The sequence below is a fragment of the Neolamprologus brichardi genome, chromosome 5 (genome assembly GCF_056152115.1).
Source record: "Neolamprologus brichardi isolate AB-2024 chromosome 5, ASM5615211v1, whole genome shotgun sequence".
In the NCBI taxonomy this organism is placed as follows: Eukaryota; Metazoa; Chordata; class Actinopteri; order Cichliformes; family Cichlidae; genus Neolamprologus; species Neolamprologus brichardi.
The window spans coordinates 8,693,633-8,706,950 of record NC_142108.1 but is presented as its reverse complement, the minus strand read 5'-3'; the positions used below and the strand labels follow the sequence as shown (position 1 = coordinate 8,706,950).

Below are 13,318 nucleotides of genomic sequence, written 5' to 3'. Positions count from 1 at the left end.
TCTCCAGAAAGTCTTCTGCCTTTTTGTTTTCTGCAGCGTAAACTGTTGGCTAACGTTCATCATCGCTCAGTTTGACACGCCTTATTAAATGCATGCTCCGTCACTGAAACGACGGGATGGGCCAGTCTCTCTCTCATCATTTTTACATACCTATAACATACACGAAACTGAGGGAAAACGAAACTTACAGCCAGGCTGACGATTTCAGAACTTCTCCGGTTCAGTCCGTCTTCTTCCGACACAACAGCTCACAAGCCACAGCGACTTTGTCACTTTAATTTTAGCTGCATTTATTTGTTCTTTCGGGGAGAAAAGCAATCACCATCATGAGCACTCTGAACCAGCAGTACGAGGAGAAAGTCCGACCCTGCATCGACCTCATTGACTCTCTCCGCTCTCTCGGTGTAGAGAAGGACCTGGCGCTGCCTGCTATCGCCGTGATTGGAGACCAAAGCTCGGGGAAGAGCTCTGTGTTGGAGGCGCTGTCCGGGGTGGCACTGCCGAGAGGCAGCGGTGAGTAAGAAAGAAGTAAATAAGGAATAATTATAAAGGTTCAAATGAAGAAATAAATGATAATAAGGGATTCTGAAGCAGCATTCAGAGATTTTTTTAACCATGTCAAAAGACACACCGAGCTGATACATCATACTCCAGTGTAGACTGGGAATAATCAGGGAAATGAATAATCCTGGCTTTTAAAACGTTTACTCTGTTGTGCCTTCACTCAAGGTTCCAATATGCTTGAAACAAACTAGGTTTTGCAATGTCATCATGCAATGTGTTAGAGGTGGAAATAAAGAGCCACACTACAACAATGGCCTCATTTACATTTGGAAACATTTATAATTGCTTCTCTTCCCTATTCATACTGTTACCAAATATTAAGATGTGCTATTGACAGAGTATCAAATAACTCTTGTGCTGTCTGACACAGACTACTGTTTTTCATAATTTCATCAGATTATCTTAAATTATTCCCCTCTTTTCTTATTCACATTTCATTAATCTAGGCATTGTAACAAGATGCCCTCTTGAACTCAAGATGAAGAGAAAGAAAGAAGGAGAAGAATGGACTGGAAGGATAAGTTACCAGGGCCACGAGGAGGAAATAGAAGATCCTACAACTGTGGATAAAAAGATTGAAGAAGGTACAATATACAAACACATAATTACTAAATCTGGTTGACTGAGCTACCGGATCTTTAAAGGTTTCACTGATCAGTCCTGCAATCATTAGTTATATCATGTTATGTTTGTCTGTTTGTACCTTCAGCTCAAAATGAAATGGCTGGGGTCGGAGTGGGGATCAGCGATGAGCTCATCAGTCTGGAGATCGCTTCCCCTGATGTCCCGGACCTGACCCTCATTGACCTGCCCGGCATTGCCAGGGTGGCTGTAAAAGGACAGCCAGAGAACATCGGCGATCAGGTATCATAATTGAGGGTCCCCCTGAAAAACTTCATAGGGACTTCTTTGGTTTTCAAAGCACCTTAGGCAAATAACAGGTAAATAAGGCAGATGTGGTTTGCTCCATAAGTCTCTGGACGGTGACATTTTTGTAGTTTTGTCTCTGCACACTAACTACAATGCATATTAAGTCAAGCATGCAAGTGCAAACTTTCAGTTTTAATTCAAGGAGTAAACAAAAGTATTGTTTAATAATTACAATCCCTCATTTTCAACGGTTCAAAAATAATTGGACAAACTAACATAATTTTAAATATAAGGATTATTTTTAATGCAAAGGTGAAAATCGTTTGCAGTCAACGACTGCCTGAATTCTAAAAGTTTGTGTGAGTTTAGGTTTAGATGGGTGTTTTCACTTTAAGAATAGGAAGTACCGTATAAAGAACTACATGCATGGTGTGAATATATGCTTTCAGATAAAAAGACTGATCCAGAAGTTTATCACAAAACAAGAAACCATCAGCTTGGTGGTTGTTCCGTGTAATGTGGACATTGCAACCACAGAGGCTTTGAAAATGGCGCAGCAGGTGGATCCTGAAGGAGAGAGGACTTTGGGTAAAAGGACCCCAGTTATAATGTTTCATAAAGCTATAAAACTTTATTCCACAATCATACTGGCTTCGTTTTTGAACATATTTGCAAACTGCAACTCAGTCTTTTAGATGTGACAGGTCTAAGTTCACTTTAAAGTTGTCTTCTCTCTCTCGTTATCTCCCTCTCTCACTCAGGTATCTTGACTAAGCCTGACCTGGTGGACAAAGGCACAGAAGAGAACGTGCTTGAAATCGTCCATAATGAAGTCATCCACCTGAATAAGGGCTACATGATTGTCAGGTGCAGGGGTCAGAAGGAGATCACAGAGAAAGTGTCTCTGACTGAAGCCCTAGAAAAAGAGGAGATGTTCTTCAAAGATCATCCCTATTTCCAGTAAGTTTTTTTGTTTTGTTTTGTTCTTTTTTTGTTGTAGGTTTGTTTGGGTGGGAATCATCTAGTAAAGTACTGAGAACCTGTTTTATTCTTGCTCCAGCACTCTTTACAGTGAAGGTCACGCCACTGTTCCTAAACTAGCTGAAAAACTCACCCTTGAGCTGGTGAATCACATTGAGGTGATTTTTTTTCTGATTTTGCGTTCTTATAACAAACATCCTGTACAACCGAGTGATTAGCTGTAAGGTGTGTGACCCTGCCGTTTGATTTACAGAGATCTCTGCCAAGACTGGAAGAGCAGATAGAGGATAAACTGGCTCAGACTCAGGCAGAGCTGGACAGATATGGTAACGGACCTCCTTCTGATATGGCTGAGAGACTCATCTTCCTCATCGATGTGAGCTTCCTTACCAGCCATAACATTTATGTGACTACGTTCATTTCTGCTTAACAAACATCAAATACCTCTAACACGTGTGTGCTGCAGAAAGTTACCGCATTCACTCACGATGCCATCAACCTGACTTCAGGAGAGGAGCTCAACTGTGGAGAGAGCTTGAATGTTTTTTCTACTCTCAGGCGAGAGTTTGGGAAGTGGAATGCCCACCTGGACCGCTCAGGACAAAACTGTGAGTCATTTTATTTTTACTGAGCTGGTGTATAGCAGTCCATTTTCACATCTCTGATGTATACCATTCGTGTTGCAGTTAACAGGAAAATTGAAAAAGAGGTGGAGGTATATGAAGACAAGTACCGTGGAAGAGAACTACCAGGCTTTATCAACTACAAGACCTTTGAGGTCATGGTGAAGGAGCAGATCAAACAGCTGGAAGAACCAGCTGTCAAGAAACTCAAGGACATAGCAGGTGATGTTACAGTCTAGGCAGTACATATTGGATAATTACTCACTTTTTGTCCTAGTTTTGTGATTTTCTGAGTAGATGCTACATTGAATAACCATCCAATGAGTTTTGATGCATTTGGCTAAATTTGAGCACACAGAATGCTTTTACATACCTCTGAATTTAGCCTGCTGCTTCAGACAGATATGAGATGGTCATTAAAGAGCAGCGTGTCAAATTCACAGTATACAGGTTCAGGCAAAAGTAGAGGCACTGCTGTGTTTTAACGGATTAGGTGGTGAACTTGAGACATTTCTATATAGAATGACTTTTGTTTCACAGCTTAATAAAACTTTGTTCCATAGATCTAATGGCTCATTTCCACGTTTTTACAAAATGTAGATGTTTGCCAGATTTGGAATAAGCGGTCATGTATGCCTTCAATCTGAAAAGTGATCTCCACGGTTATAAAAACATTTTTCTTCACTGTTCAATGTTCAATGTTTTTAGTGCTGTCTATGTTTAACACTTACACTTACTACATTTTGTTGGTTTTGGCAAAGCAACTGACTTTGATATCTTGCACTTTTGCTTGTTGGACCTCTTTTTCTTTTTAATAATCCTCTCTCTAAAACTGAGGGTTGGCTGAAACGGAAACTATTGAAGTAGCCTGGATTACACAATAGATTTACCCAGAAATATGCTGCACCCATGATGCGATCACTTCAAGTTCAGTGGTTTTATTGTTTATATCTGTTTTCTCTAGATGCTATTAAAAGGGTGTTCCTACAGCTGGCCCAGAGAAGCTTCACTGGATTTCCTAACCTAATAAAAACAGCCAAGGTAGCAATCGTCTGAGATTGTCTCTGTTTTACTGTTTAATCATTATCAGCACTATGTCAAAGTATCATTTTTGTTTGTTTTTCCAGGCAAAGATCGAAGCCATTAAGCAGGATAAAGAGGCCACTGCTGAATCAACGCTAAGAACTCAGTTCAAGATGGAGCTGCTGGTTTACTCCCAGGACAGGACATACAGCAACAGCTTGAGTGAAAGCAAGCAAGAAGATGAGGAGGAGGAAGAACACAATCACAAAGGCAAGCTGCGGACACATGTGTACACCAAGGATAACCATGCTACACTTCAGGAACTGATGCTACACCTTAAATCATATTACAAAGTAAGTTTTCTTTATGTTTAGCGGAAAAATATATGGACAAAATCAGTGAGCGTTTACACAGAGGCTATTTTTGAAATTATTCATAACTGTCTTTTCTACTTCCTCTTTCAGATTGCTGGGCAGCGTCTGGCTGATCAAATCCCACTGGTGATCCGCTACCACATGCTGCAAGAGACTGCCATCCAGCTGCAGAGGGAGATGCTGCAGATGCTTCAAGACAAGGAAAAGTTGGAGTTCTTGCTGAAGGAGGATTCTGACATTGGCACCAAGAGGGCTGCTCTGCAGAATCGCGTCACACGCCTCATGAAGGCCCGTGCATACCTGGTCGAGTTCTAGATGTGAATGCTCTGCAGTCAGTGGTGCCAGGTGATGGGAGACCATTTATATGTACACATGTAGTGTAACATGTAGCACTCCATCCTAAATTATAAATGTCTTTTAGGGCTTAAGGGCTCTGTTAACTCTCTGGTTTACTAGTGTGAGTAAATTCTACTAAAGTGCTTTTTGTTCTTATTTGTTTAGATGATTTTGACATCACATCACACAAATTTGTTTAAATAAAGAGTTTTTTTCTAACTTGACCTTTCTGATTATATTTCAAGTGTCAGATACTTAATGACACGTTCTAATTTCTGAGAATTCTATTTATTAAAAAAAAAACCATATCAAATCAAACTGAACTGCTCTGCTTCTGTTTGGCTGAGATGTTGAATTTATCCATTTTAACTCAAAACCTGAGTAAATAACTGGGGTGGCTGTGACTCAGGAGGCAGAGCAGGTAAGTTGCTTAAAAGTGCTTTGATTGTTCAGTAGAAAAACGAGATTTAAGAACCAGTCCATTACCTTTACACTTTGTAACTACTTAAATAACTTTAGCTCCCTCTTGTGGTTTCCCACAGTAAATTAAAAACAGCAAAACAAAGTTATAATCCGAAAATTATTATAATATATTATTTAAGTTGAAGTAAACAGTTCTTTACTTCAACTTACATAAATATAGATCAACAATGTTAATATGAATCTAAAATTTGGTGAATAAATTAAACAAAGCAGCTGTGGACAAGTCAGCTTTATTCAAAATACATTTTAAAAAAGTATCAGAGACAACAAAATCAATTAAAATCAAGTTGTTTTAAATTCAGGATCTCCACATATTCACTCTCCGTTCTCTGCAGGGCTCTCCTGACTGTTGTCATCATTGTCTGATTTCTCATCGTCTAGAAAACAGAAAGTTGATCAGTGAGGTGAGGTGACACCAAATGTGCTAAGATGCACACTTTAACAGCTACTGAGACTAAAAAGCACTCACTCTCAAGGGTCTGCTGAAGCTCCTGTATGGTACTGAGCAGCACATGGAACTGCTTCTTTCGCAACTCCAACTGAGCGGAACAAATGCAAGATTTTAACAAGTAGGAATTTTTACTGCTAACTAAAAAATATTCAACGTTAAAACTAAAGCATTTAAGAGATATTTTGGTTTTACCTTGGCATCCACATTCTCCTTAATGTGCGACAGCTGTTGGAGTTCTTTATCAAGCGCCTCAAGCTGCCTGCAAAGAACAAAGTAAAACAGAGCTCATAGCCAGATCATCACAAAAGCTGAAAGCACATACAGTTGTGGTCAAACGTTTGTAAAAAACATAATATCATGGCTCTCTCGAGTTTCCCGTTATTTCTACAACTCTGATTTTTCTCTGATAGAGTAATTGGATCAGATACTTCTTTGTCACAAAAAACATTCATGAAGTTTGGTTCTTTTATAACTATATTATGGGTTAACAGAAAAAAAGTGATTACATCTGCTGGGTCAAAAATATACATACAGCAGTGCTAATATTTGGTTATACAGTGGGGCAAAAAAGTATTTAGTCAGCCACCGATTGTGCAAGTTCCCCCACTTAAAATGATGACAGAGGTCAGTAATTTGCACCAGAGGTACACTTCAACTGTGAGAGACAGAATGTGAAAAAAAAATCCATGAATTCACATGGTAGGATTTGTAAAGAATTTATTCGTAAATCAGGGTGGAAAATAAGTATTTGGTCAATAACAAAAATACAACTCAATACTTTGTAACATAACCTTTGTTGGCAATAACAGAGGTCAAACGTTTACTATAGGTCTTTACCAGGTTTGCACACACAGTAGCTGGTATTTTGGCCCATTCCTCCATGCAGATCTTCTCAAGAGCAGTGATGTTTTGGGGCTGTCGTCGAGCAACACGGACTTTCAACTCCCGCCACAGATTTTCTATGGGGTTGAGGTCTGGAGACTGGCTAGGCCACTCCAGGACTTTCAAATGCTTCTTACGGAGCCACTCCTTTGTTGCCTGGGCGGTGTGTTTTGGATCATTGTCATGTTGGAAGACCCAGCCTCGTTTCATCTTCAAAGTTCTCACTGATGGAAGGAGGTTTTGGCTCAAAATCTCACGATACTTGGCCCCATTCATTCTGTCCTTAACACGGATCAGTCGTCCTGTCCCCTTGGCAGAAAAACAGCCCCATAGCATGATGTTTCCACCCCCATGCTTCACAGTAGGTATGGTGTTCTTGGGATGCAACTCAGTATTCTTCTTCCTCCAAACACGACGAGTTGAGTTTATACCAAAAAGTTCTACTTTGGTTTCATCTGACCACATGACATTCTCCCAATCCTCTGCTGTATCATCCATGTGCTCTCTGGCAAACTTCAGACGGGCCTGGACATGCACTGGCTTCAGCAGCGGAACACGTCTGGCACTGCGGGATTTGATTCCCTGCCGTTGTAGTGTGTTACTGATGGTGACCTTTGTTACTTTGGTCCCAGCTCTCTGCAGGTCATTCACCAGGTCCCCCCGTGTGGTTCTGGGATCTTTGCTCACCGTTCCCATGATCATTTTGACCCCACGGGATGAGATCTTGCGTGGAGCCCCAGATCGAGGGAGATTATCAGTGGTCTTGTATGTCTTCCATTTTCTGATGATTGCTCCCACAGTTGATTTTTTTCACACCAAGCTGCTTGCCTATTGTAGATTCACTCTTCCCAGTCTGGTGCAGGTCTACAATTCTTTTCCTGGTGTCCTTCGAAAGCTCTTTGGTCTTGGCCATGGTGGAGTTTGGAGTCTGACTGGTTGAGGCTGTGGACAGGTGTCTTTTATACAGATGATGAGGTCAAACAGGTGCCATTCATACAGGTAACGAGTGGGGGACAGAAAAGCTTCTTACAGAAGACGTTACAGGTCTGTGAGAGCCAGGGATTTTCCTTGTTTGAGGTGACCAAATACTTATTTTCCACCCTGATTTACGAATAAATTCTTTACAAATCCTACCATGTGAATTCATGGATTTTTTTTTCACATTCTGTCTCTCACAGTTGAAGTGTACCTCTGGTGCAAATTACTGACCTCTGTCATCATTTTAAGTGGGGGAACTTGCACAATCGGTGGCTGACTAAATACTTTTTTGCCCCACTGTATGTCCCTTAGCTATTTTCACTGCAATTAGACGCTTTTGGTAGCCATCCACAAGCTTCTGGTTGAATCTTTGACCACTCCTCTTGACAGAATTGGTGCAGTTCAGTTAAATTTAATGGCTTTCTGACATCGTTTTTTCAGCATTGTCCACATGTTTTCAATGGGGTTTAAGTCAAGACTTTGGGAAGGCCATTCTAAAACCCTTATTCTAGCCTGATTTAGCCATTCCTTTACCACTTGTGATGTGGGTTTGGGATCATTGTCCTGGAACACTCAACTGCGCCCAAGACCCAAACTTTGGGCTGATGATTTTAGGTTATGTTGAAGAATGTGAAGGTAATCCTCCTTCTTCATTATCCCATTTACTCTCTGTAAAGCACCAGTTCCATTGGCAACAAAACAGCCCCACAGCATAATACTACCACCACCATGCTTGATGGTAGGCATGGTGTTCTTTGGGTTAAAGGCCTCACCTTTTCACCTCCAAACATATTGCTGGGCATTGTGGCCAAAAAGCTTGATTTTTTGTTTCGTCTGACCACAGAACTTTCCTCCAGAAGGTCTTATCTTTGTCCATCAGCAGCAAACTTCCGTTGAGCCTTAAGGTGCCGCTTTTGGAGCAAGGGCTTCCTTCTTGCACGGGAGCCTCTCAGTCCATGGAGATGCAAAACATGTTTGACTGTGGACAATGACACCTGTGTTCCAGCAGCTTCTAATTCTTGGCAGATCTGCTTTTTGGTGATTCTCGGTTGACTCTTCATCCTCCTGAGCAATTTTCTCTCAGCAGCAGGTGGTAGCTTGTGTTTTCTTCCTGATCGTGGCAGTGACGAAACAGTGCCATGCACTTTATACTTACAAACAATTGTTTGCACTGTTGCTCTTGGGACCTGCAGCTGCTTTGAAATGGCCCCAAGTGACTTTCCTGACTTGTTCAAGTCAATAATTCTCTTTTTCAGATCCATGCTGAGCACCTTTGATTTCCCCATTGTACCATTTGTGGGCGTTTGTATCCAATGAGCCCTATTTAACTGGCCTCAGAGAAGTCACCAGCTGTATCACTCATAATTACTCACAAGAAGTTAAGAGGCCATGCTAAGAAGCTCATTTCACTGACAACATTCTAAGTCACCATAATTGCTAATTCATGTTGCTGTATGTATATTTTTGACCCAGCAGACATGATCACTTTTTTCTCTTAACACATAATATAGTCATAAGAGAACCAAACTTCATGAATGTTTTTGTGACAAAGAAGTATCTGTTCCAATCACTCTATAGGAGAAAAATCAGAGTTGTAGAATTAACGGGAAACTTAAGAAAGCCATGATATTATGTTCTTTACAAGTGTATGTAAACTTTCGACCACAACTGTAAACTGGATGCATTTTATTTAATGCAAAGATCTGACTAGCCAGAAGGCAAGGACTGACTTACTTTAGTGTTTCATGTCGGTCTGGGTGCTGCTGGATAACCTTAGCTAGAGCATCATACTCTGGAAAAAGTAAGGAAAGAGAGAAGTTGGACAAGTTACATCTTATACACATAATGTACTGGTGAGTGAAACAGAGTTTTGTGAAATAATAGAAGAATTTTAAGGTAATTTTATATTGTAATGGGAGCCAATGAAGTTCCTTCATCACTGGGGTAAAGTGGTCAAATTTCCACACACCAATAAGGACAGTAGCTGCTACATTTTGAATCATCTAAAGACATCCTGATGATTGCAATAATCTGACAAACTTGACATAAACACATGGATCAAACACATGAGTCATTTTGAGATAAGAATTTTCTAACCTTTGATATATTTTTAAGTGATAGAAAGAAGTTCTGGTAACCTCACTCATGTGGTTATCAAAACTGAAACCACCAAGATGATGCCAAGGTCCCTGATTTGCTCACTCTGTTTCAGAGAAACTATTTTTATGTCCATGACTTTTGGGACCAACAAAAAGTGTTTTGGTTTGAGCTCTGTTCCATTCTAAAAAGCTTTGAGACACCCAGCAGTTAATATCATCAACATAGCTCATTAGTTTTTGTGAACAGATGTTAGATCATCAGAGGAAAGTGATAAGTACAAACGTGCATCATCCGCATAACAATGGTAGGCTTTATTATGGTTCTTTAAGACAGCACCAAGTGGGAGCATGTAAAAGTTAAATAGTAATGGACCAAGGATAGACTCTTGAGGAACCTCTGATTGAATATGTATTTGTGCAGATCTAAAACTGCTAACTGAAACATTAAACTTCTACCATTTAGATATGATGAGAGCCAATCAAGAGCCCGACCTGTTAAACCAACTTTGTCCTGAAGCCTATGAATTAGAATGTCATGGTCAACTGTGTTGAAAGCAGCAGTGAGATCAAGAAAAACTAAAACTTAAACTTTCAGGGAATCATTATTGATCCTCGAGTCTTTGATGACTTTAGTAAGAGCTGTTGCTGTGCTATGACTGGTTCTCAACCTTGATTGGTACTTATAAAAACTATGATTTGAAAGGTATTTATTCAGTTGTTTGTAAACTTTTTTCCCCCAAATGCTTTGCTGAAGAATGAAAGATTACAATTAAGGCTAGAATTATTAACGATCAATAGAGCCAGGTTTTTTTCTCTCGAGTAGCAGTGTGATTACAGCACATTTAAGGGAAAAGGTGAAACACACATTTAAATAGTTTGGTGGGGATAGGGTCAAGTAAATAGGTGTAAGGCTTTAACTGATGTCAAGATCTTTAGAATTTACAGGTGAGAATTGACAACAGCTGGAGGTATAGCTTGTAGAAGGGGTACATAACAAAACGGGAGTCTTTTGTGAATAGGACAGCTGACTGAATAGCTTTCTTACCTTGGCGATTCTTTCGTATCCTCTTTGCCCTCTGAATTTCTTTTTTGCATTCTGCTATCTTCTCATGTGCAGATGCAATGTTTTGTTCTGTAGTATGGGGACAAATTAACGAGTTGGAAAAGCAGGTAATACAAAATGTGACTTGTAAACAGTTGCGAAGATAAACGGACAGTCTCACAAAACCCAGTCCTACCGATGTTGGAGTAGATTTTCTCATAATTCTCCATTTCCCGAAGATTCATGTCGTAAACCATCAACGTCTTCCCCATGGAAAATTCACACTGAGCCAGAATGCCCAGCATCCTCTGATACTGTGTGAATCTGAACAGAATTACAGCACTTTTTATGACTCAGACCAAATTCTTCTAGGCGATTTTAGAGAAACGCGTGGCAACCGAGTTGGGTATGTAGAGCTCGCTTACCCTTCCTCCGGGGTCCCGGGAGAGTTGCACCATTTCGTGAAACTCTTCAGGAGCAAATTGATTCGGCGGTCATCTCCGGCTCCATCACCGTCAATGAGAAGGCGTTTCCGTATAACTTCATCTGGAATACGGGCGAAATAACAGCCATTCAGGTACAGCAGGTAAAGAGAATACACCGGCTAACAAGGCTACTTGATGTTAGCTGTATCCAAAATAACCCCTGTCTCCATGCACAACTGGTTCGTTTTTGACGGGTATGGGTATGTGCCTTGGTATAGTAGTATTTCTAAAGGTTTAGATAATTGTTACTACTCATAGGTGGTATGAATAGCTAATATAAATGAAGAGAACGGTTACTTACCATCCGTAACTGCCCCCATGTTTGTGTTGCGGCTTTGCAAAACTTTATTGAGCAGCAGGAAGTGGACGGTCTCCTGCTCTTCTTCTGTGGTTTAGTCCTCGGTTGGCAAGCTAGTTTGAAGAATTACCGCCACCAACTGGACTGGAGGGGCAAAAATAGATTGCCATTGGATATTTTATGAGACAAGTGAAACCTTTAGTTGGAAAAAAAATGCAGAGCGTTTTCTTTTTGATAAAACTTTATATGATTAGATTTTTTTAACTTTGGGAAGAGCAGAACAACACGGAAGTATATTGTTAAAACCATGTTTTGGTGATGACATGATGACTGATGACATTTATAGAGTGTCTTAATTTGTGTCATGAACCATCGCACTAAACTGATTTTTTTTTTTTCAAACAGACGTATAGTTTTCTTATATGTTTTGGAATAAATTCTGCAAAGTGCTATAAGTGTGAGCTATTTTTCTTAATTAGCTTCCATATAATACTGTGCGAAACTCCTAAACCACCCCTCATTTATTTATATTGTGCTAGAGAAATGAGAAATCGCTACAGTTGTTTATTGAAATGTGTGCAAACATCCATGGAAATATAGTATATAAGGCAAACACTGAGTTTTAAAACGCCAATTCCAATTTTACAGTTGCAGTTGGCTTGTCTGTCAGTGTATGTATTCTTCAAAATAGCCTGAACTCTCTAAGGTAAGGTTTCCTCTGAATTTCTTTTAGAAGTCTTCAGGAATAGTTCTCCAGGTTTCTTCAGAGCTCTTCTTTGGATGTTGGCTTCCTTTCTTTCTGTTCTCTGTCCAAATGATATCACACTGCGTCAATAATGTTGAGGTATGGACTCTGGGGAGGCCAGTGTAAGACATGATGGTGTTTCATTTTGTGTTTTTCTATCCAGGTATACTTTTCCTGCACTGAAAGTGTGTTTGGGATCAATGTCATGCCGGGAAAAAAAAGTTGTTTGCCAATCAGACCCTTTCCATATGGTGGTGCATGGTGAATCAAAATTTGACAGTACTTTTATGTTTTCATATTTCCCTCGGTTTTAACAAGATTCTTGACACCACAGTCTGAAATGCAGCACCAAACCATAACATTCTCCAATGTGTTTTACTGATGGCTGTAGGCACTCGCTGTTTTAACTCTCTCCTGGCCTCCTCCTTACATAGTGATGATTTGAACCAAAAATGTCAACTTTGGGTTCATGACTCCATAATATCCATGCCACTGCTTTTTCAATTCAGTTCTTGTGTAATTTGGCATATATCATCTTATGTCAGGTCTTTGCATTTTTTCCTATTTCTGCAGAACATGTCTCTTGTCCAGTTCTCTCTACTTTTTTAAGGACACTGCACGTTTTGACACCCTGCAGCCATGTTCAAATTCCCAGAGACTCTTATTTGGGCAGGTAGTTTGAAGCATTCGCTGATATGAAAACTGCAAATAGAATCATCAATCAAACCTTGTAATATAAAACTCCTTTAGGAGTGTGCTGACTTTGCCCCAAAACTAGGTTTTAACTCTAGTTTTAACTCTCTCTCACACACACACACACACACACACACACACTCCACCACCATTGCTTCTGTCATAGGTTTTAGTTCAGGATTCTTTCATTCCCATATAATAGTTATCTCTGTTTTAGATAATCAATTTAAATCGTCTAAATCGAATTAAACATATGTTTGGTGAACATGTTGTAGTATTTTTTTTTTATTTTTTTATATTTTTTAAATTGCAGATGTTAATTGTCATGTTTCTCCCTATCACATATCTCCCAGGCTTCATGCAATTGTAAATACTGCATTTCACAGGGGAA

General features: G+C 39.9%; 2 protein-coding genes across 2 annotated transcripts; one reads left to right on the top strand and one right to left on the bottom strand.

Annotated features, from left to right (window-relative positions):
• Positions 1 to 206: 206 nt before the first annotated feature.
• On the top strand, positions 207 to 4,990 carry LOC102795429 (interferon-induced GTP-binding protein Mx-like). Its single transcript, XM_035905148.2, has 12 exons — positions 207 to 513; positions 1,011 to 1,148; positions 1,274 to 1,428; positions 1,884 to 2,022; positions 2,196 to 2,394; positions 2,495 to 2,573; positions 2,669 to 2,791; positions 2,882 to 3,023; positions 3,102 to 3,260; positions 4,003 to 4,079; positions 4,166 to 4,414; positions 4,526 to 4,990. The coding sequence occupies exons 1-12, from the start codon at positions 327 to 329 to the stop codon at positions 4,748 to 4,750; spliced, it is 1,872 nt and encodes a 623-aa protein (XP_035761041.2). The 5' UTR covers positions 207 to 326; the 3' UTR covers positions 4,751 to 4,990.
• A 478-nt stretch (positions 4,991 to 5,468) lies between these two features.
• On the bottom strand, positions 5,469 to 11,565 carry thoc7 (THO complex 7). The gene is made up of 8 exons (XM_006784601.2): positions 11,493 to 11,565; positions 11,132 to 11,252; positions 10,903 to 11,030; positions 10,710 to 10,796; positions 9,300 to 9,357; positions 5,898 to 5,964; positions 5,724 to 5,793; positions 5,469 to 5,631 (listed from the first exon to the last, which is right to left on the bottom strand). The coding sequence occupies exons 1-8, from the start codon at positions 11,509 to 11,511 to the stop codon at positions 5,570 to 5,572; spliced, it is 612 nt and encodes a 203-aa protein (XP_006784664.1). The 5' UTR covers positions 11,512 to 11,565; the 3' UTR covers positions 5,469 to 5,569.
• Positions 11,566 to 13,318: the final 1,753 nt, after the last annotated feature.